Source organism: Diabrotica virgifera, chromosome 6 (assembly GCF_917563875.1).
Source record: "Diabrotica virgifera virgifera chromosome 6, PGI_DIABVI_V3a".
NCBI lineage: Eukaryota > Metazoa > Arthropoda > Insecta > Coleoptera > Chrysomelidae > Diabrotica > Diabrotica virgifera.
Window position 1 is genome coordinate 1,539,615 of NC_065448.1, and position 24,089 is coordinate 1,563,703.

The following is a 24,089-nucleotide window of genomic DNA, read 5'->3' on the forward strand; positions in this document are numbered from 1 at the left end:
GAAATATTTTATTATAATTTGACCACAAAAGTTAATAAAAACATTCATTTTAAGCAAAAAATGTTCTATAAATTTTTTTGATCAAATTAATATTTTTCGATTTATTCGCTATCAAAAGTGTTAGTTTTATATCGAAAAAATCAATGTTTTTCGATATTATACTCATTTACGATTCACTCAATTTTTGCCGTAGAAAAATTTTTTTCAAACCAAGTTCTTGGGAATTAAATAACCTACAATTTAATATTTAAACATTTCTTCGTATCTCTGATGATAATCTTTCTATTCTGAAGAAAATGGCATTTTTTACCAAACTACAAAAATTTGTTATTAGATTTCAACTCCGGTTTTTTTTTAAACTAATCATTCTAAGCCAGTCAAACTTCTGGAATCTATTACTAATACATAAATAAAGAAGTATGAATAAGGCCAATGACTAAAAACACCGCTAACTTACATTATTAAGCTACCAATTGGATTTCTCTTTTTTTTTTCAAAAAAATTTATTGATTTTTTAACCGTTAACTTTTATTTTTTATCCTAAAAAGTTTGGTAAAAAAGAATTTTTTTTTGTAGAATTTTGTAAGGCTATTATTATTAAATCCTTTTAAATCCTCAGTCACAAAAAGAGGTGACTGTAAAAGGGTTGGTATAGGTGGTTTTTGCATGTTATTACAAGTTTTAATTGTCAATAGCTCACTCAGTTTTTGCCATAGTAAAATTTTTTGCTAATCCCGTTCTTGGGAATTAAATAAGCGAAAATTTTAGATTTGCATATTATTTCGTATCTCTGATGCTAATCTTTCTATTCTGAAGAAAAGGGCATTTTTTACCAAACTACAAAAATTCATTATTCGCTTTTAACTCCATTTTTTTTTAAAACTAATCATTCTAAGCCGGTCAAACCTCTAGAACCTATTAATAATACATAAAAATAGAAAACCAAATAAGGTCAATTACTAATTTTAATCAGGGTGGTAATTAGGGGGAAGTTTCCGCTAATCACTTTTTCGCTGAAAAAAATAGGGACTGGACATTCTTTTCATAGTAAGTCACTTAATTTTTGAGCTAGAGACTTTTTTATTTCTGTAGATAGATATTTTTAAATAAAATTAGTTTGAACAAGTTATCCTCGAAAATGCACAGTTTTCCCGTCTTTTCAGTTTGAAACTACAATATTCAGCATTTGACGAAGAAGAGCTAACATATAATAAAGTCTAGCTCGATTACTATTGGTCTTAAAGAAAATAAAAAAAAAAAACTGTTTTGTTTATTTTTCAAAAGGTACATTTTTGTTGTGCAAAGTTGTTTTGATAAAACAAAAACTTTTTGAGTTATTAGCAAAAAACTGGTTAAAAAAATTGATTTTTTCGATATAAAACTAACACTTTAGATAGCGAATAAATCGAAAACTATTAATTTTATAAAAAAAATGTATACAACGCTTTTTGCTTAGAATCAACGTTCTTACCAACTTTTGTGGTCAAAATAAAATAAAAAATTTCCACCCCCGAGATGGGGTGGCAACCACCCCTATGGTAAAAGCGCCTTTCGGCCTCATATAGATTTTGATCCTTGGACTGTCCACTACTTATTCTAAAATTTTCAAGCAAATCGATCTATTCTGTAAAAATTGCGAGGTGTTGTCCTATTTTAAGCTTCATTACTTGGAATAATAGGAATAATTATTATACAGACCTTACAATTTAGTATTTCTGTATGGAATAAGCCACAATTTTACTTTAGAATTAAGTTTATTTCACGTTTCGATTTGTACTTCCGAAATGGTTGGATGAAAATTAAAGGATTCTTTGGGGTATTCCCATCTCGGCTCACTATTATCCTTTAGTCCTTTATGATACCTCAGGTTTTAAAATCGAAGATTAACAGGTCGGCTCGAAGATTGACAGGTAGGTATTAGTGCCCCATTAGTAGGTATATATAATAATAATTTTATCTTGGAATTATAAATAAGGGAAAATTTCTTATTAACATAGAAAAACATTCTACCCTCAATACAACTTCCTTCAATATTGTACAGAAATTTTGGGTTCTTTGCGAATTTAAGGAACAGTTTCTCTTGGTTGAAAATGTTGGCCGTGGAATCGATTTCGCTACTTATACATAGGATAAAGCTTGGTTTGGTGTTTGTAACATATTGACTGTTTCGGTATCTGCTACGCCACTGCTCCCCAAATACACCCCATAAATTTATTAATATACATTCAAAAAAGCGCCATGATTTTATTAATACTATTATATAAATGTATTTTTTCCATTGAGATGTAAAATTATTTGATATTAGTTTTTATTTTTATTGGGCTATGTATTTATATATCTATATATCTATTTAATAAAGTTATTCTATAAATGTATTTTTTCCATTGAGATGTAAAATTATTAGATAGTAACAATTAATATCCCATGAGCCGAGCTGGTATATTTTATCTCGGGCAGTTTTAATCTTTGTGCCGACTTGGGATATTTTTAAAAGACCTATCTGTTTCTTGGGCCGAGATAGGCACTGCCCATTTTTTTTACCGTTCATAATGCCTCACCAGTACATGATACTTGCTCTTCTATATTCGTTAACAGATCTGGGAGTTTCCGTTCTTGCTTGTCTTCCTCACCCTGTAAGTACACGAATTCGTTAATCATCTGATTTTACATATCCTACAATTTCCAATTTTCCAGTTTTGGTGTTAAAGACACCAATTTACGTAATCAATCTTATGTTGCCTGGATAACTCAGGATCCTGTAACTTTCTCCTGCTATATGATCCTTGGGCACACGAACTCTTCTTATCGTGTCAACTGAAATAATTACACCTGTAACTTCCAGAAGTTGCAGTTGTCAAATACATATGGTGATTCCATATAAGTTTGGTTGTGTATACAGGGTGTTTCATTGGGAAAGTAACATACGTTAACTGTAGAAAGAGGACACTTAGGCGATCTTAATGGGTCTTACTTCATTAATAACCAAGATACTAGGTGTTTTATTTATTTTGCCATTTTCTTACTTGGTTCATAACTTTTTAACCACTATATATTCATTTTATATTTGGCACGCAAATATTCTTTAAGGTCTACAATAAACTAATTTATTTACAATTGTAAAAAATCCAGGTCCGGATTAAAGAATATTGGAAAAATGTTCCGACCCAAAAACAACACCCTGTACATTAAATTTTTTTCAAATGGATTTTGTATTTGAAAAGAGGATTAAAAACTAAATTTAGTGGTATACTTTTTTGGACTTTTTGGAATTTTTGGCAAAATGATTTTTTGGGTAAAATTTTGAATTTAAATTCTGAAATTATGTGAATCGCGAGAGTTCTAAGTAGAAAAAAATTCAAATACAACTTACAACTTGTTAACCACACTATATTTATTTTATATTTTTACGCGAATATTCTCTAATCTGTCTAATCAATTAATTTATTTACAATTATAAAACGTCCAGGTCCGGATTAAAAAATATTGGAAAAATGTTGCTACCCAAAAAACACCCTGTACATTAAATTTAAAAAAAAATGGATTTTGCATTTGAAAGAGGATGAAAAACTAAATTTAGTGGTATACTTTGAATTTTCGGCAAAATTATTTTTTTGGTAAAATTTCAAATTTGAATTCTGAAATTATGTGAATTGCGAGTACTCTAAGTAGAAAAAAATTAAAATGCGCCTTAATTTTAATTAACACCATTATTTAATCTAAATTGGTAAAATGTTAACATTTCAGTGTTTTTTATTATGTGTGACAAATAGTTTATAGCGAATATTCATCTTTAAATTATGAATAAATAATAAGGAGTGTATATCTCGACACCTCACGGTAAAAGAGAACCGGATTATATATGTATATATAATAAGGAGTGTATAAAAAATACATCACTTTAATCAACATAATAGCTAAAAATTAAAACAAAACAGCAAAAACTTGCAGGGTAATAATTAGGCAAAACTAAATTACTTATTCAAAATTACCACCATTAAAAATTATTGTTATGTGTCAAAATGTTAATATTTAACCAATTTAGAATAAATAATGGTATTAAAATTAAAATTAAGTCGTATTTTAATTTTTTTTACTTCGAACTTAAAAATAAAATCTTAAAGATAAAAATCATTTTGCCGAAAATTCAAAGTATACCACTAAATTTAGTTTTTAATCTCCTTTTCAAATGCAAAATCCATTTTAAAAAAAAATAATATACAGGGTGTTTTGTGGGTCGGAACATTTTTCCAATATTTTTTAATCCGGCCCTGGATTTTGTATAATTGTAAATAAATTAATTAACTGGACACCTTAAAGAATATTCGCGTGTTAAATATAAATAAATATACAGTATGGTTAACAATTTGTAAGTCGTATTTTAATTTTTTTTTTTCTACTTCAAGCTCTCGCAATTCACATAATTTCAGAATTCAAATTCAAAATTTTACCAGAAAAATCATTTTGCCGAAAATTCAAAGTGTACCATTAAATTTAGTTTTTCATCCTCATTTAAAATGCAAAATCCATTATAAAAAAATTTAATGTACAGGGTGTTGTTTTTGGGTCGGAATATTTTTCCAATATTTTTTAATCCGGACCTGGATTTTTTACAATTGTAAATAAATTAATGTATTGCACACCTTAAAGAATATTTTCGTGCCAAATATAAAATAAATATAGAGTGTGGTTAAAAAGTTATGGACCAAATAAGAAAATGGCAAAATAGATAAAACACCCAGTATCTTGGTTATTAATGAAGTATAACCCATTAAGTATGGTATTTTTGAGACCGCCTAAGTGTCCTTTTTCTACAGTTAACGTATGTTACTTTCCCAATGAAACACCCTCTATAGATATAAAATGTTAGTATGTATGTATAAGAAATTATAACATTTCTATTATTTTTTAGGCCGTCATCCTTTGACTTAGCAAGCTCAACATTAGCTCAAATAGCAGGATATGCCGCTTCCACGGGCCAAATTCTTAACGTAGGAGACGTCAGATCGTGGCTTAAGGAACAACATAGTGAAGGAGATGCTGAGACTGCCAGAACTATACTGTGTATGCCAATTATAAATGGAAAGAAATCACTAATAGGTATGTATATCTTAGTACGATGAATATCACTTCGGTATATTCTGACCAAAATACCACACTGTCTTACGCGTTCTGATAGAAATCTAGTGGTCTATGGTACTAAAATCTTATCTGAATCTAGCTTGCTCGATAGTCTAAGTATCTTTCTTTGAGTACCGTGTCTAAATTTGAGGCATGGGTAGCTTCCTTGACAATTTGCCGAGACTGTTCTCGATCTTCCGCGGCATATAACAATTCATCTGCTGATAAGCCAATCCATTGACGAAGATTTCGGAGCCATCAATATTTCTTCCTGCCAATTCTTCGTTTTCCCTCGCTCTTTTCATTAGGTATTAACTGCAGTATCCAGTATCTGCTACCAGTATCCAGTATCAATATATGCACCAGATGTTCAAGTTTTCTCTTTTTTAACATATTCGTCAAGTCACCCTCGCCTAGACCTATTCTACATAGAACTTTTATGTTTGAAATGTGTTTAACCCATGATATTTTAAGCATTCTACAATATGACCACATCTCGAAGGCTTCTAATTTGTTTCATCATATTAACCTTCATGATCCAGGTTTTACATCCATATGGTACTACAGGATATACCCCAGGCTGTGGGTGAAAAAACGTGATATAATTCAGGAATTTTTGAAACCTATCAGGTGTTGTAAAGGACGATGCCAGGAATAACTTCTACTAAAATGTGACCAAAAATATTGTGAGCTTTTTTGTTAATTGCGATTTTCATTTGTTAAATTTGCAATGTTTAAAGATTTTTAATTTTGCAGCTTAGGATATTGATTTTAGAGAAAAACTTTTTGATAGAAAGTTGTGGTAAATTAAAAAACCTACAATTTGAGCTATAGTAAGTTTAATTTCGTTTATTGGTTATTAAACAGCATGCGAAAGGTCCAAAATGGCCGTTTTTTACAATTGCGTTATTTATTGTACAAATAATTTTTTTTTTATTTTTTAAAGCTTTAAAATGAAGATCTTTCAATTCCAAACATAAAAAAATTGCAAGGCCGGATTAACGAATTTGTTGCTTAGATATTATAAATTGTTTATCCCAAGAGGTCAAATGTCGAAGGCTATAACTTTTTGAAGAAAAATCGTAGAGAGTTGTTGTAACATCCAATCTCCTTCTAAAGAGTTATATTTTCATATTCTGATGTAAATAAATGCGTAAAACATTTTTAAACCTCTAATTTTTGGGTTTGAAAATAAGGAGGCAAATTCCGTTATCAACATTTAGAGCTGAAACGGCCCAGTACATCCTATGAGTTTTTAACTTACAGATTATTGTTGCTGAAGAGGAAACGAAGATTTATAAAAAAATAAAGAATTTCTACGACCAGCTGAAGCCGAGCTAAATGTTGGGTTTGAAAATAAGGGGGCAAATTTCGTTATAAACATTTAGAGCTGAAGCCCCCTGTACATCCTATGAGTTTCTAACTTACATATTATTGTTGCTAAAGACGAAACGAAGATATATAAAAGAATAAAAAAAATTTACAACCAACTGAAGCCGAGATAATTGTTTATTTTTTCTTAAATCGTAGTGCCTTTATTTATAACAATTAAGAAATTATTTTACAGTCACTGACTAAGGAAAGACTTATATTATCTTAAAATAAAAATTATTATAAACTATAATTACATTTAATTATTAAAAATTATTTTTAAAATCGGTGCTTTTGAGAGCGGCCGAATTTTGCAAATCGCCCGGCTCGCTTCAAATGCGCACGCTCGGAAAATTTTTACGTAACTTGTATTAAATTTTGACCGAAAACAATTTAATAATATTACCATTATAATATACAGTGTATTTACCACTGTATTTGTTTTTCTTGATAAACTTTTATTTGTGAAATCTCATTTCTGAAGAAATAATAAGTATTACAAAATTGATACATATAACTATATTTTTAATTTTTGTATTGTTATATAAATATAATAATAATAATGTTACTTCTTATTATACAATATAAAACTTTTTCTTCTTGTAGTCACTATCCGTTTTGGATGTTGGCGACCATCATGGCAATTTGGCAAACCCCATTTGGAAACTGAGAACCAGTAAGGCGAAGGATTACCTTGCTAGAAAATTTACGTACGTCGTTCAACACAACAACTACAAATCTTTTTAGAGCAGCAGTACCGATTTAGTGTGCAAGTATAGATTGCCATGATGGTCGCCAACATCCAAAACGGATAGTCACTACAAGAAGAAAAAGTTTTATATTGTATAACAAGAAGTAACATTATTATTATTATATTTATATAACAATGAAAAAATTAAAAATATAGTTATATATTTTCTATATATGTATCATTTTTGTAATATTATTTCTTCAGAAATGAGATTTCACATATAAAAGTTTATCAAGAAAAACAAATACAGTGGTAAATAGACTGATTGTTTTCGGTCAAAATTTAATACAAGTTACGTAAAAATTTTCCTAGCGCGCGGATTTGAAGCGAGCCGGGCGATTTGCAAAATTCGGACGCTCGCAAAAGCACCGATTTTAAAAATAATTTTTAATAATTAAATGTAACTATATTCTACAATTATTTTTAATTTAAGATAATATAAGTCTTTCTTTAGTCAATGACTGTAAAATAATTTCTTAATTGTTGTAAATAAAGGCACTACGATTTAAGAAAAAAGAAACAATTATCTCGGCTTCAGTTGGTTGTAGAAAATTTTTGTTTTTTTATAAATCTTCGTTTCGTCTTTAGCAACAATAATCTGTAAGTTAGAAACTCATAGGATGTACAGGGCCGCTTCAGCTCTAAATGTTTATAACGAAAATTGCCTCCTTATTTTCAAGCCCAACATTTAGCTCGGCTTCAGTTGGTCGTAGAAATTTTTTATTTTTTAAAAATCTTCGTTTTCTTTTTAGCAACAATAATCTGTAAGTTAAAAACTCATAGGATGTACAGGGCCGCTTCAGCTCTAAATGTTTATAACGAAATTTGCCCCCTTATTTTCAAACCCAAAAATTAGAAGTTTAAAAATGTTTTACGCATTTATTTACATCAGAATATGAAAATATAACTCTTTAGAAGGAGATTGGATGTTTCACCAACTCTCTACGATTTTTTTTCAAAATATATAGCCTTCGACATTTGACCTCTTGGGATAAACAATTTATAATATCTAAGCAACAAATTCGTTAATCCGGCCTTATATTTTTTTTATGTTTGGAATTGAAAGATCTTCATTTTAAAGCTTTAAAAAATAAAAAAAAATTATTTGTACAATAAATAACGCAATTGTAAAAAACGGCCATTTTGGACTTTCGCAGGCTGTGTTGCAATAACCAATAAACGAAATTAAACTTACCATAGCTCAAATTGTAAGTTTTTTAATTTACTACAACTTTCTATTAAAAAGTTTTTCCCTAGAATCAATATCCTAAGCTGCAAAATTAAAAATCTTTAAAAATTGCAAATTTAACAAATGAAAATCGCAATTAACAAAAAAGCTCACAATATTTTTGGTCACATTTTAGTAGAAGTTATTCCTGGTATCGTCCTCTACAACACCTGATAGGTTTCAAAAATTCCTGAATTATATTCTGAAATCGACCCATTTTTCACCCACAGCCTGGAGTAATACACATAACATTTTAGGAACTTCATTCTTTGTTGTAAGCTCTTTGTTTGTACGTTGTTACGGTCATTTTTATTTTCTTGGCTAGTACGTTTATATCCATTTAGTTCAGTGTCTCTACTGATCTTAGTCTTGTGCTTAGCTTTTCTTGGAACAGATATAATACGACAACTATTATGTTTTAGGTGTGGCTCAGCTCATCAATAAGGAAAACAACGCCCCCTTCACGGAATGCGACGTTTCTTTATTCGAGGCCTTCGCCATCTTCTGCGGTCTTGGGATTCACAACACCCAAATGTACGAAAGCGCTTGCAAACTGATGGCTAAGCAGAAAGTCGCTCTGGAGTGTCTATCATATCACGCTACGGCCAACGATGAATCAACGGAGAAGTTGGTCAAAGAACAAATCCCGTCGGCCGATTGTTTTAATCTGTACAGTTTTACTTTTATCGATTTCGAGCTTTCTGACGAAGATACTTGTAAGGCTACGTTGAGAATGTTTATGGAATGTAATTTGGTGCAGCAGTTCCATATACCTTATGAGGTTAGTATGATGTGTAGGTTTATTTTTGTTTTCTTTCAAAAACAATTTTCAAGAAAGTCGTTTTACGAGACCAAAATGTATTAAACTTCTTGAAAATACAAAGTGATTAATATACAAGGTACAATAAAAATGGCCCCCTCGGTCACCCGACTTAGTTCCCGTAGATTTGTATTTTTCGATGTCTATCATAAATGTCTATCATATCACTCGATTTCGATTTCGAGCTTTCTGACGAAGATATTTGCAAGGCTACGCTGAGCATGTTTATGGAGTGTAATTTGGTGCAGCACTTCCATATTATACCTTATGAGGTTAGTATAATGTGTAGGTTCATTTTTATATTTTCTTGCAAAAACTGTTTTCAAGAAAATCGTTTGACAAGACCAAAATGCAATAAACTTCTAGAAAATATAAAGTGATTAGTATAAAATGCCCCCCATCCGGTCATCCGATTTAGCCTCCCTAGATTTTTATAAAAACAAATCCCGTCACCCGATTATTGTAATCTGTACAGTTTGACAACAGTTCCATATACCTTATGAGGTTAGTATGATATGTAGGTTCGTTTTTATGATTTCTTCCAAAAACCATTTCCAACAAAGTCGTTATCGTCATCATCATAGTCACTAATATCTTAGCAGATGTGTTGTAGTTCATTATTGAGCTTCAGCAGCTGGTCATCAGTGACCAGCACTGATGACTGCACTGCACCAGCAGTAATTTCTCAGCTAGTCGCGGTCATAAATATGTTGCATATATTGCCTTAGTATACTGTTTGTTGAGAATCTGCTAAAGATTGCATCCTTACAAAGAAGAACGTTCATCCCTGATGTACATCAAAAATTTGAAAGAAAAATTTGAAGTTCAATCGTCAAAGTTATAAAGCCAAGGCAAGTATGCAACAAGCACAACTTTCGAAAGAGGCGACCCAATATGGTTCCCAAATACAATCTCAAAAGTAAGAAAGTCCAAAATTGAAACGTAACTGGGATGGCCTGTCCAACGTCTAGCAGAAAATAAATGATCTAATCTACCGCTTGCAGTTTTCGGGTATAAGTAAATCCAAGATACATCATATCGAGAAATGGGCTGTATGCGGACTTTGCCTACCGAATAATGTAGCTGACGCCGCAAAGTCTAGCCTTGATGACCAACCGTTCGAGAGGGCCATGGACTATACACGATCAACAATCAAGTCATCATGATACATCATAGGGAGAAATGTGCTGTTCTGCCAGCCCTGTCTACCGAATAATGTAGCTGACGCCGTGTGAAGTAACTTACGAATATATTTCAGATCATTCTAAAAATCCTTTAAAATAAGAAATAATTAATACGATATTATTTATAGCATGTTAAATAATTAAAACATATAGTCAATTGTTTACTTGCCAATGTAGAACACATGCAATGGTGTGCATTTGTTGACATAGTGGTTTTCTGCTAGCCAAGCAATAACATATATAATATAATCAAACTTGACACACTGAGAATGTATGTGTGTCATAATAATTTGTTGTTATACTAACAGATGCCCTTATTTGCCATAGCCGCAAAGTCTAGCCTTGATGACCAACCGTTCGAGAGGGCCTTGGACAATACCCGATCAACAATCAAGTCGCAGGTGTGGAATAACTTAAAAAAATTTCTACGGGGATCTACGATCAGCTCAGAAAATATATAAATGCAGAACGATATACATTTTAGGCAGAAATTCGATCGTTAAGTTATATTATACTTACTTACTAACTTATTTTTCTTCCCATTGTAGGTTTTATGTAGGTGGACTTTAAGCGTAAAGAAAAACTACAGACCAGTGAAATATCACAATTGGAGGCACGCCCTCAATGTAGCTCAAACAATGTTTGCAATGTTCAAGACAGGAAAAATGGAAAGGTGAGTCAACTAGTTGTCTTCTAACGGACTATATTGTATATTATTTACTCATTCTTCTAAAGCCATGCTCATGTCATGTTCATCATAAATATTGAATAAGTCAGGTGATAACACGCATCCTTGTCTAACCCCTCTCTCTGTTCTAAATCAGCTTCAAAACCTCATATCTAGACATTCTGTTGCCATATTGGAATGGTAAAGATTTTTAATAAGTGTCATTAGGTGCATCGGTGCACTCAAATCTAAAAAATGGAACAAAGATTTATCTAGCTTGCACAATCGAATGCCTTCTGGTGGCAAAGCATATTATAATAGGTACTTGAAATTCTCTCGACTTATCAATGAGTTGTCTCAGGTTAGGTCTTATCGTGTTACAAAAAAATATTAATTTTAGAAAATTTGGGATATACAAATTGAATTTTTTAAAAACTATTTAATAAATCGTTTCAAAAAATATGTATCACACATTGTCTAATATAAAAGCCTCTTGATGACGTAAAATTGAAAGTTTAAGAATCATTTTTATAAAAGTTGTTAAAAATTATTCTCTTCTAAAATTGTTCGTCTTTTTAACAGTTATTATTAACTAACTTATATTAGTTTTTGATAAACAATATAAATAATCGTATTCTATGTTTATGTTTTTAGGTTTATGTCCGACCTAGAGATACTGGGCCTGCTAGTCGCTTGTCTGTGTCACGATCTGGACCATCGAGGTACCAACAATGCGTTCCAGATGAAGACAGACTCACCGCTGGCAGTACTCTATTCGACTAGTACCATGGAACATCATCATTTCGATCAATGCGTGATGATTCTTAATACAGACAGCAATAATATTTTCCAAGTAGGTGGGTCAGTCGTGTAAACACTGATAGGGATTTTTCCAAGCAAATTTAGCAAATTATTATATTTACAGTTGGAAAAATGAACGATCACATCAATCACTTATTTTGTATTTGCTATCTTTTTCTATAACAAACGTTTGTTATTTATAGAAAAAGACAGCAAATACAAAATAAGTGACTGATGTGATCGTTCATGGTTATTCTTTCATTTTTCCGACTGTAGGTTACAGGGCTTTACTATGCCGATATATTGGGATGATTAGACGCCGAATTTCAGAAATAACAACTCCAATTTGGGAAGAAAAGAGTGCTCTTCCACAATGACAACGCACCGGCTCACATATCCGCCGCGCCGTCGCCAAATTGGTCGAAGTGGGCTACGAACTCTGCTCCATCCACCGTATTCTCCAGATTTTGCCCTGTATGACTTATTTTTGTTTCAAAACTTAAAAAAGTCGCTCGACGCGCGCAGAAATTTAAGTCGAATGAGGAGTTCATCGCCGCCACGGAAGCTTACTTTGCAGAACTCGAAAAAAACGTATTTTTCAAACGGGTTAAAGTAGTTGGAGCATTGCTTGGTCAAGTGTATCAAGCTAAAAGCACTTTTTCAAAATTTTCGTTTTCTTTTGTAGGCTAAGTACGAGTACTTTTCGGACCGGCCTAGTAATGTATAAAATTCTCTGTAGGATTGCTAGTTTATGAGATACAGCGCGAAACCCTTTACTTTTTCTCAAGATGACAGCCTAGAACAAGAGTAGCGACACCACAAATTTGAACTAAAGCTTTACTAACCTTTGCCTACACTTAATATCAATTAAAGTTTTAGACTCACGGTGTCTAAAATGATTAGCAAATTTTTTATAAACGGCTCTTAGTCTTTACAGACTTTGATTTTTTATTATAGCTTAATCATATCAATTTAGGTTCTAAAAGTTTATCATTTTCCAGGCATTATCTCCTGATGATTACCGCAAGGTAATGAGAATAGTAGAGACTGCTATTTTATCAACCGATTTGGCGATGTATTTTAAGAAGAAAAATAAGTTTCTAGAGCTAATCGATGACGGCGAATTCGATTGGCAAAGTGATGACAAAAAGGAGTGTAAGTATATTATATTCAAAAATATGTAAAAATATGTAGAAATATCCAGAAATATTCAAAAATATGTAGAAATATCTAGAAATATGTAGAAATACGTAAAGGTATATGTAGAAATTGCGAGATGTTACTAATAATACGTTTTAGGATATCTCCTTCTTTAACTGGTGATACCGTGTGCCTTTGAGAGGCGTCGGTGATAAGTTTTCTTAACTCTTTATCTACTTTTTCCACCCCCTCCCGTTACCTGTTCAAGTCTTTTATTTCTCTTATGGTATTTCCTGTGTTCTTGCCTATTTAGAATATTTGTTGGGATCATGTTTTCCATGGTCTTCCTGTCTTTCTGATTTTTATTATTTATGCTTCGATTATCAGTCTACTATCTTCCATTCTGAAGGTGTGTCCATACCAGCTCAGCTGGTTATTCTCCATTGGAAATAATTTTATAGAGGTAGATTTTGGCCTCTTCAACTGCGGTCTTTTCAGATCTATTTTAATCCTCACTGTAACCCTGTAACGGGTAGCTCTTTCAAGACCACACAGTAAACCACAGGTTAAAAAATAAAGTAAATATATTTAAGATACAGTTTAAAAATGAATAAAATAAAATATATTTCTATCTTCTGCAAATGAAAAGCAATATTATACTTCTTACTGCCATCCGAAAATAATAGTAATATTAAAATGATACGATAAACAATACAATATATACAACAACAATCTCGCTACGTTAAATTAACATAGCGATATATCTCGACACGGAGATACCGCATTTCACTTCAATGCGGCACACGCAGTCACTCGTTCCTCGCAACTACCGCCTACTGCGGTAACGGTTACGGTAGACGCCACGTCACTACGGTGGCGTCCTCCTAGACACAGTTCCACCTCAAATACCGTGCATCTCTGCCAATGGAGCTATTGTTAATTCAACACGTTAGCAACAACTGATTTTCTCATTCTCCTAGCCCGTCTTAAATATGCTCTCGATGCCACTTCTCTTTCAGTTTCCCTCAGCGGTGTTATGAAGAAGGAATGCGCCAACACGGACACTCCTACGGTCGTCTCTGGTAGACCAGCTCATCGCTAGCCGTGGTATCATATCGTTACAAACCTAGATTACATTCTCTAGCCTGATCCTTTTTAACGGTCTAATAACTTCGAGACTGAACCTTCCATGTAGCTCCTTTTGAAGAGGGCTTCAGGCTTTTGCACTGACAGAAAATATGCTCTGCTGTTTCTTCCTCTACAGGTGACAGAATCTGCATAGGTCATCATCTGCCAATCTCATCAGCTTTACTGCTTATTCTGCTTAAGCCTGGGTTTCCTCGAAAGCGGCACCGACACACTGCGATGAATGACGTCATAAAAAACTGTACCACGCAAAATAATAGCAGTGGTTTCCAAGAATGCGTTGAAAGCCACCGGTTGCTGAGTTTACACATTTCATTGCCGCAGTGAAGAACCTTGAATTTTTCACCGTAATCTGACGTCATTCATCGCAGTGTTACGGTCGCAGTTTGTCGGTGCCGCTTTCGAGGAAACCCAGGCTTTACAGTACCCTGTTAACAGACCTACTATGGCTTTGACTGTTTTTCTGTCCTTGCTTATTCGGTGTGTCATAAATTTTGGCGAATGTTCTGTAATGAATTGTTTTAGGCCAGGAACCGAAGCTTTTCGCCTCGTAATTTTTACAAAATGGATCGATTTGCTTGAAAATTTGAGAATAAGTAGTGGATAGTCCAAGGAACAAAATCTATATGATTCCGAAAGGTGCTTTTACCATGGGGGTGGTTGCCACCCTATCTCGGGGGTAGAAATTTTTTATTATATTTTGACCGCAAAAGTTGATAAAAACATTCATTCTAAGCAAGAAATTTTCTATACATTTTTTTGATAAAATTAATAGTTTTCAATTTATTCGCTATCGAAAGTGCTAGTTTTGTATAGAAAAAATCAATTTTTTTCGATATACTCATTAACTATTCACTCAATTTTTGCCGTAGAAAATTTTTTTTAAACCAAGTTCTTGGGAATTAAATAACCTACAATTTTATATTGAAACATTTTTTCGTATCTCTGATGCTAATCTTTCTATTCTGAATAAAATGACATTTTTTACCAACCTACAAAAATTTGTTATTCGCTTGTAACCCCAGTTTTTTAAAAACGAATTATTCTAAGCCAGTCAAACTTCTAGAATCTATTAATAATACATAAATAAATAAAAATAAATAAGTCAAATAACTAAAAATACCGCTAACTTACATTATTATACTTCCAATTGTATTTCTCCTTTTTTTTTAATATATTGATTTTTAACTGTAACTTTTTTATTTTATAAAGTTTGGTAAAAAATAATTTTGTAGGCTTTTACAAGATGTATAAGCCTATTAATATTAAATCTTTTTAAAATCGTCAGTCGCAAAAAGAGGTGACTTTGAAAGGGTTGGTAAAGGTGGTTTTTGCATGTTATTACAAGTTTTAATTGGCAATTAATAGCTCATTCAATTTTTGCCGTTAGAAAAATGCAAGCCATGTTCTTGGTAATTAAATAAGCTACAATTTCATATTTAAACATTTTTTCGTATCTCTGATGCTAATCTTGCTATTCTGCAGAAAAGGTCATTTTTTCCAAACTACAAAAATTCGTTATTTGCTTTTAACTCCATTTTTTTAAAACTAATCATTCTAAGCCGGTCAAACTTCTAGAACCTATTAATAATACATAAATAAAACAGATCAAATAAGTACTTTAAATTAGTTTGAACAAGTTATCCTCGAAAAATGCATAGTTTTCCCGTCTTTTGGCTTTGAAACTACAATATGTAGCATTTGACGAAGAAGAGCCAACATATAATAAAGTATAGGTCGATTATTATTGGTCTTAAAGAAAATTAAAAAAAAAACGGTTTTGTTTATTTTTTCAAAAGGTACATTTTTGTTAAGTAAAGTTGTTTTGATAAAACGAAAACTTTTGGAGTTATTAGCAGAAAACTTATAGAATGTTTTTGGTTAGAATGACCGTTTTACCAACTTTTGCGATTAAAATATAATAAAAAATTTCCACCTCCGACATGGGGTGGCAACCACCCCCATGGTAAGAGCGCCTTTCAGCATCATATAGATTTTGATCCTTGGACTATCCACTGCTTATTCTCAAACTTTCAAGCAAATCGATCCATTCTGTAAAAATTGCGAGGTTTTGTCCTATTTTAAGCTTCATTACTTGGACTATTTCGCCTGTCTTTGTCCTGGTGAATTCCTCTATCAGTGCAGAGATTTGTAAGCTACCCCTTTTCTTGTAATCGTTCTTGTTACTGCCTTTGCAACTCCTCAGAAGGGTTCCAATCCAGCGAATGGTATTGATGAGCCTTGTTTGGCCATACCATCTGCCTTTTTTGGCGTAGGTAGATTTGAAAAAGGCCGGATTCCACTGATTCATTTTTTTTTATTTTTACAGTACTGTCCGGCATGATGATGACGGCGTGTGACGTCAGCGCTATAGCGAAACCTTGGGATGTCCAGCACAGAGTTGCAAAGTTAGTAGCAGATGAATTCTTCGATCAAGGAGATTTGGAAAAGCTGCAACTGAAGGAGCAACCTATTGTGAGTATTTGTCCATGTTTTTCGTCTTGTTCTAAACCAATTATTGAACGTTTGCGATTATATTGTAAAATTCGAGTAATATTTGGCCAGTTCAGAGATAGCATGACAAACGAATGAAAACACAGACACAACAATGAGTTAGAGACTCTCTTTCGAAAGAAAAATCTATTGATATATGTAAAGAACAAAAGCTAAGATGAGCAAGCCATGTGATACACAATTGCTTTATAAACAATGTGTTTTGGGAAAGATCAGATTGGAGAAGGTATATAGGATGGCCTAGAAAAAAGGTGGAAAGATGCAGTCAAAGAGGATGTGGAGAAAATAGGAGTGAGACAATAGGAAATAGCTGCACAGAAAAACAAACATGGAAGGAAATACTAAACGCGGCCAAGACTCACGAAGAGTTGTAACGCCATTTATGGTTAATATTTGTTAATATGATGACAATTCTATTGGTTATCATAATTTACTATTTTATTTGGGAATAAGCCACAATTTAAGTTTGGAAATAAATTTATTTGACGTTTCGACTCTCACTTCGAAAGTCAAATAGTAAATTGCATAAGATGCCACAAGGAAATAGCTTCAGGGCTATAATATTATAGTAATATTACAAATTAGTATTATAGTAATATTAAATAAACTTTGTACCTTGTAAACTAGTAGTTTATCCATTAAAAAATAAATAAATGTTTTAATTTTATTAGGCACAAATGGACAGAGAAAGGAAGGACGAACTTCCTCAAATGCAGGTCGGTTTCATCGATGTGATATGCCTTCCATTGTACAGAGTCTTATCCGAAACTTTCCCGTGGATGAATCCTCTGTATCAAGGAACACTTGAAAACCGACAGCATTGGCAGGATTTAGCGGAAAAGGTAGAAATGGGACTTACATGGATCGACCATGATACCATCGATAAACCTGTTGAAGCATTCACAGGCAAGTATAATATTCTAGACTTTTGAGATTGTAGGTATGGTAGGAAATAAAGATTGTAGGTAGGAAATAAAGATATTATTGATAGTTTGTTGTTTTCACATTGTATTTACTTTTATTTTATTTGTTTCCGTGGACAATAAGGTTATCAAACACGCATCTAACCACACCACGGAACCAGGGCCGGATTTAAGGGAGGGCAGGCTGGGCAGCTGCCCGGGGCCCCCACAAAATCCCAAACATAAAAAAGTCAGCACATTATTCACATAAAATAATTTTTGTTTTATGCAAACATAATTATGTATATCAAAAATAATTTCTTATTTATCTTGACTTGGCACTACGCCACTGAGTATAATAACATTTGATCAAAACATTGCTTACTCCACATTTACAAAGTTTGAACTTAAATTTGAGCCAAACTTGCCTCCTACGCCTACAATGATTTATTTGTCTTCTAAATCATATTCTACATCATGCATATTTTTTAAATACCTTTTTGCATGGATTGCTAAATACTCAGAACATAATCAAGTGGAATTCAGTCTTTTTTGTTGAGTCATAATTTGGTTACGAGTTTGACCTTAAATTATCCCGTTGACAAAAATTGTGGCAGCAAATCTGAAAATCTGGCACTAAACCACTCATTTGTTTTGTGACTTGTGACTTTGTTGCTACTTGCAGAAAGAATAATAATTGTCAGCTGTAATAGTGCAATACAATTTACGATAATCTAGTAAAACAGCAATATTACTCACCTGTTGAAAAAGGTAAGTTTTTACTTTATTTTTGTGATAGCCTAGAAGTTTCCTGTCTAGTATTTGGAGGGTTGGGGACTTTTAAAATATAAAAATTTAAATAAAGTCATGCTACTCATACAAACATGGTCAGGCCAGGCCGGAAAATATTTAAGTTGTGCATTGGATTTTTAACTGTTAAATAATTGGGATACAAGTTTAAATGCTAATTTCTAAAATAATTCAAAAGGTGCGTATTAAATAAAATTGTGCTGTGTGCTCTCATTGTTACTGGTACCTATAATAGTCCATTGACTCAAGGTTTTTTCTAAAAATTGCTTGAATTGACATGAAATTTGGCATATCTACACTTAAATAATAACATGTTAAAGAAGAAAAGTGAATTTTGCCGATTTGTGCTTTTCCCCTGGAGTTGAGTTTCGCTCCTTCTCGGGTGTGAAAAAATATAAGTTCAAAATAAGTCCGGAAATGGATAAACTGACGAGTTCTAAGCAACTTTTGTTCTATAGCATTTTTTCACTAAGTTAATACTTATGTAGTGTTAATATTTTAGTTATTCATCATCATCAGTAGCTCGACAATCATTTTCGGTCCTGGTTTGTTCTAGGATTTTCCGCCATTCGGTGTTGTTCCTTGCTTTGTTTTTCCAGTTGGTAATCTTAAAGTGTTTTCAGATCTTGTTCCATGTATCTAAGTTTATTATCTAATAGGTTCTCATCGCTTTTCGACAATGTCCATGTCTCTGATCCATATAATATAAGGACCGGTTCTATCAGGGTTTTGTATATTTTGCATTTGGCTTTTCTTGTGATATTGTTAGACCTTAGATGTTTAATTAGTCCATTATATGTTTTATTAGCAATATGTATTCTTCTCTTAACTTCTTCACTGACACTGTTATTTGCGGAAACTAGCGAACCTAGATATGTAAAATTTTTAACGCTTTCGATATTATTGTCTCCTATTGTCAGATTCGGTAGGTTTCTTTGGCCTGTCGATTTGCTGGCCTTTATGTATTTGGTTTTTATTTCATTAATGTTTCGGCCACTGTTTTCTGCCGCTATGTCTATCGCATTAAATGCTACTATCATCCCTTTTTCGCTTCTAGCTGTGGTATCAGCATCATTTGCAAATGCCAATATTTGTACACATTTTGTTACTATTGTTCCTCTGGTGTTAAGTTTTAACTCTCTAATTATTTTTCTAATGTGATGTTGAATAGAATACAGGATAGGGCCTATCGTAGGCTCGTTCTAACATGGATTGTATCTGTTAGTGTGTTTTGAATTCGAATTTGGATTTGTACTTTAAGTGTTTCTTTTACTATATCAATGAGTTGAATTGCAAGATTAAACTCTTTCAGGGCGTGGATCAGAAATTCTGGATAGATGCTATCATAGGCACTCTCAAAATCAATGAAGAGATGTGTGTCTATATTAAATTCACTATCCTTTTCCAAGATTTTCCTCAAGGCTCAAGACGAAGATCTGATCTATTATGGACTTCTGCCTGCAGAAACCACATTGATATCCCCCCAACTATTTGTTCCGCATATGGTGTCAATTTGTCAATCTCTCATACACAATATTTGACAGGATTTTTATTGTTTATATTATTGCGACAATCAGTAGCGTTATTGCCCGGTAATTTTTACATTGAAACTGATTTCCCTTTTTATGTAGTGGAATAATTACTCCGGTATTCCAGTCTTGTGTCAGTGGTTTATTATTCCATATTTATGTTCACTATTAGTTTGTGTATCCCTTTCAATAGGGAGTATCCGCCTTCTTTTATTAATTCTGCGCTAATATTTTCTAATCCAGGTGATTTGTTGTTTTTCACTCTGATAACTGCTTCTTGCAATTCAGCTATTGAAGAGGGTTGTTTCTCTGGTATCCGCTTGATGCAGTATAATTCCATCATATAGTGGATCTCAGTTTTTTTTAACTTTTCTTTGAAGAAGTCTGTTATTATTTCAGTTATTTGCAGTAAATTTGCGAGTGAATATGTTCATTTTTCAACAAAAAAACACGTGTTTTTAGACGGTTTTTTGCAAATGACTAAAAGTAAGTAAGTATTTTATCGAAAAAACATTCTTATAAAAATATAAGTGTAGCTTATGAATAAGTGAAAAGATGGTGTATGTATGAATTCTAGAGAGCAAGTCCAGCCTTGCTGTCTCTAACTGCAGTGGAGAGTGATCATTCTCAAAACTAAAGTTAATTAAAAATCGCCTTCGATCTATGATGGGCCATGATGGGCGTTCCATCTCTCTATAATGAGCATTAAACACGATGTCTTAAAGGAACTAGATATGTCAGACATAATTAAGAAATTTTCAATTCAAAAATCTAAAAAAGTACCCAGACTTTAACCATACATTTCACAATGTTTATTTTTAATATTTTACGGTAACAAGTTCACCTCTTATATTTTTTATTATTTAAAAATATATTTATAAATGTAGATCGACATTTTTTTAAATTTTTAAAAGGGAAAACTCTATACTTGGCTGTATACCATAGTTATAACAACAATTTTTTAATGGTAGGAGGTAGGGTCCCACACCAATTTTGCCCAGGGGCCCCCACACCAATTCTGCCCAAGGGCCCCCACTGCCTTAAATCCGGCTCTGCACGGAACATTATTATTAGATCTTCTAGAATAGTTAAAAATTCTCTAATGCGTTACTTTGTTGTTGCAGATCCAGAAGAGACCAAAGATATAGAATTAACAGTGCAAACCTTCCATCCAGTAACTTCATCTCCTCCCATAGAAATCAAAAAGAGGCACAAGCATAGGTTTTGTTGTATATTGTGACAAAAGGTAGCGAAGAATATACAATACTTGTAGGACTCCTATTAGATCAAAAATAAAATGCTCATAGCTCAGAGTTCTTCACGGCTATTTTTGATGTACGTGTTGTTTAAGTGTTTCTTTTAACAAAAACTCACCTAAAGGCTTGGTGTTACAATGTCAGTAATTTTTAGTATGACTCTTAAAAGATATTAAAATGGGATATAGGGATATAGAACAACCGGAATATTATAAGTGCTTTATCGACTTCGAAAAGGCTTTTGACCGTGTCACCCACGACAAACTAATACGTGTCTCACAACAGGTGAGAATTGATAACCAAGACCTCCGTGTTATCAAAAATTTGTATTGGCATCAATGTGCAATCATAACACGACGAAAGCACTGGAAATACAACGTGGAGTAAGCCAAGGGTGTATTTTATAGCGTCTTTAATATCTACTTGGAATTTATTTTCAAAAAAGGAATTAATATCAAAAATCTCAGACACGTAGACGGCTCGGTACTGATTGCTTCCAATGAAAAGAGTTGCAACGACTGGAAGAGTTGCAATATTTTGGCCATTTAATCAGATATTCAGAGAGGTATAACCTTTTACACCTTCTAATAGAGGGCAAGATTGCCGGAAGAAACGACTCAGACCGAAAAAAAAAACATTCTGGCTCTGAAATCTCTGAGAATGGTTTCAAGAAACATCGGCTAATCAGCTAATAGACTGAGAGGCAGTGCCAAAAAGTCTCTCTGAATTTACTAAAGCTAGTTTTTTCACAGTTGATTACCGTGATTGTGTAGAGAAACATACTGAGATCGGTCAAGCGAAACGTAGAACAGGTGGTACTGACAGCTTGCCAAAGATTAAATCCATTTACTAAGGCTGAAAATCAGTATCACATTCTAAATTGAATATAAATAAAAGTTATTATAGTCGGTCAGCTGTATAGCTGTATGACGGGACAGAGCCGGTCAGTCGGCCCCAATGAATGTACAGGGTTATTCACTATATTTTGATCCTCTTGTAAACTGATTTATTTACAGAATTAGAAAAAAATGTAAAATACAAAAGTTATTCGATTTTTTAATTATGATTTTTTGACATATATATCGTACTAGTGACGTCATCCATCTGGGCGTGATGACGTAATCAACTATTTTTTTAATTGAGAATAGGGGTGGAGTGCTAGCTCATTTGAAAGGTTATTAAATTCTCTATGCAGTAATATAAACATTAAGATCATTAGATATTTATACAGGGTGTCCAAAAAAAATTTTTGAATTATTAATTAATTAAACAATTAATTTACTTTAAAAAAAATTTTTGGACACTCTGTATAAACAATCATGTTAATGTTTATATTACTGAATAGGAAATTGAATAACCTTTCAAATGAGCTAGCACACGACCCCTATTCTCATTTAAAAAATAGTCGATTACGTCATCACGTCCAGATGGATGACGTTATTAGTACGATATATATGTCGAAAAATCATAATTTAAAAATTGAATAAGTTTTGTATTTTACATTTTTTTCTAATTCTGTAAATAAAACAGTTTACAAGGGGGTCAAAATATAGTGAATAACCCTGTACATTTATTGGGGCCGACCGACCGGTTCTGTTCCATCATACAGCTGACCGACTATAATAACTTTTATTTATATTCAATTTAGAATGTGTGTACTGATTTTCAGCTTTAGTAAATGGATTTAATTACCTCCGCAGGTAAGCAACTTTTGACAAGCTGTCAGTACCACCTGTTCTACGTTTCGCTTGACTGACTGCAGTATGTTTCTCTACACAATCACAGTAATCAACTGTGAAATAACTAGCTTTAGTAAATTCAAAGAAATTTTTCAGCGCTGTCTCTTGGACTATAATCTTGGACTACAATCTACCAATGTTCGATAATCGCATAGGGTACTGAAAGAAGAAGAAATCAAAAATCCTATAATGAATTTTTGACGTTCTAGAAGAACATAACACTTAAAGGACAAGAAAACATATTTTAGATATTATTTGAAACTGCTGTAATAAAGGTAGGATGGTTTGGACACTCAATAAAGTAATTCAATTTATCTCCCAAAAAAATATGTCTTGAAGGAGAACAACTAGGAGATGGGGAATATTTGGTGGATCTACATTTTGACTCAATATGGGATATTACTAATATTTACTCTTGTTTTAAAAGTTCTTGGCATTAAATAACGAAGCCGTAAGGTAGAGGTTTTAATATACTGCAAAAATAATTTGTCTTATAAAGCATAAAATCAAAAATTACTAATTACGACTTATAACATTCCATATATGCATTTACTTGAGTTATAATCTATACTTACACACATCTTTGTGCAAATGCGTCATCTTTTTTTTTGGTATTACGCGGATATTTTTGGGATATTCTAAACAAATCAAGTTGATATTTTAACCTATTTTATATGCCTATGTATTTAGTTTTGTTTTAAATAGCTTTATATATAAAAAGGTTTTTCAGAACGTATTTCTTAAATCGAACAACAGTTTTTCGAAAAGAACATGAAAGATTTAATAACCAAGAGGAAAAACTGTTTTATAATATACAGGGTGTCCCGAAAATATTGATCATAAATTATACCACACATTCTGGGGTCAAAAATAGTTCGATTGAACCTAACTTACGTTAGTACAAATGTGGTCATAAAAAAAGTTACAACCGTTTGAAGTTACAAAATTAAAATCGATTTTTTTCAATATATCGAAAACTATTAGAGATTTTTTATTGAAAATGGACATGTATCATTCTTATGGCAGGAACATCTTAAAACAAAATTACAGTGAAGTTTGTTCACCCCATAAAAATTTTATGGTGGTTTTGTTCCCTTAAACACTCCAAACTTT

General features: G+C 32.5%; 1 protein-coding gene across 1 annotated transcript in view; it reads left to right on the forward strand.

Annotated features, from left to right (window-relative positions):
• LOC114330622 (cGMP-specific 3',5'-cyclic phosphodiesterase) overlaps positions 1-22,655 on the forward strand; it is a 335,506-nt gene extending 312,851 nt beyond the window's left edge. The window contains exons 7-14 of the mRNA XM_028280022.2: positions 4,910-5,097; positions 8,891-9,249; positions 11,021-11,145; positions 11,794-11,992; positions 12,942-13,095; positions 16,556-16,701; positions 17,412-17,646; positions 21,106-22,655. Of these exons, the coding sequence (XP_028135823.1) occupies positions 4,910-5,097; positions 8,891-9,249; positions 11,021-11,145; positions 11,794-11,992; positions 12,942-13,095; positions 16,556-16,701; positions 17,412-17,646; positions 21,106-21,221 (1,522 nt within the window). The 3' untranslated portion in view covers positions 21,222-22,655. The remainder of the gene's footprint in view (positions 1-4,909; positions 5,098-8,890; positions 9,250-11,020; positions 11,146-11,793; positions 11,993-12,941; positions 13,096-16,555; positions 16,702-17,411; positions 17,647-21,105) is intronic.
• Positions 22,656-24,089: the final 1,434 nt, after the last annotated feature.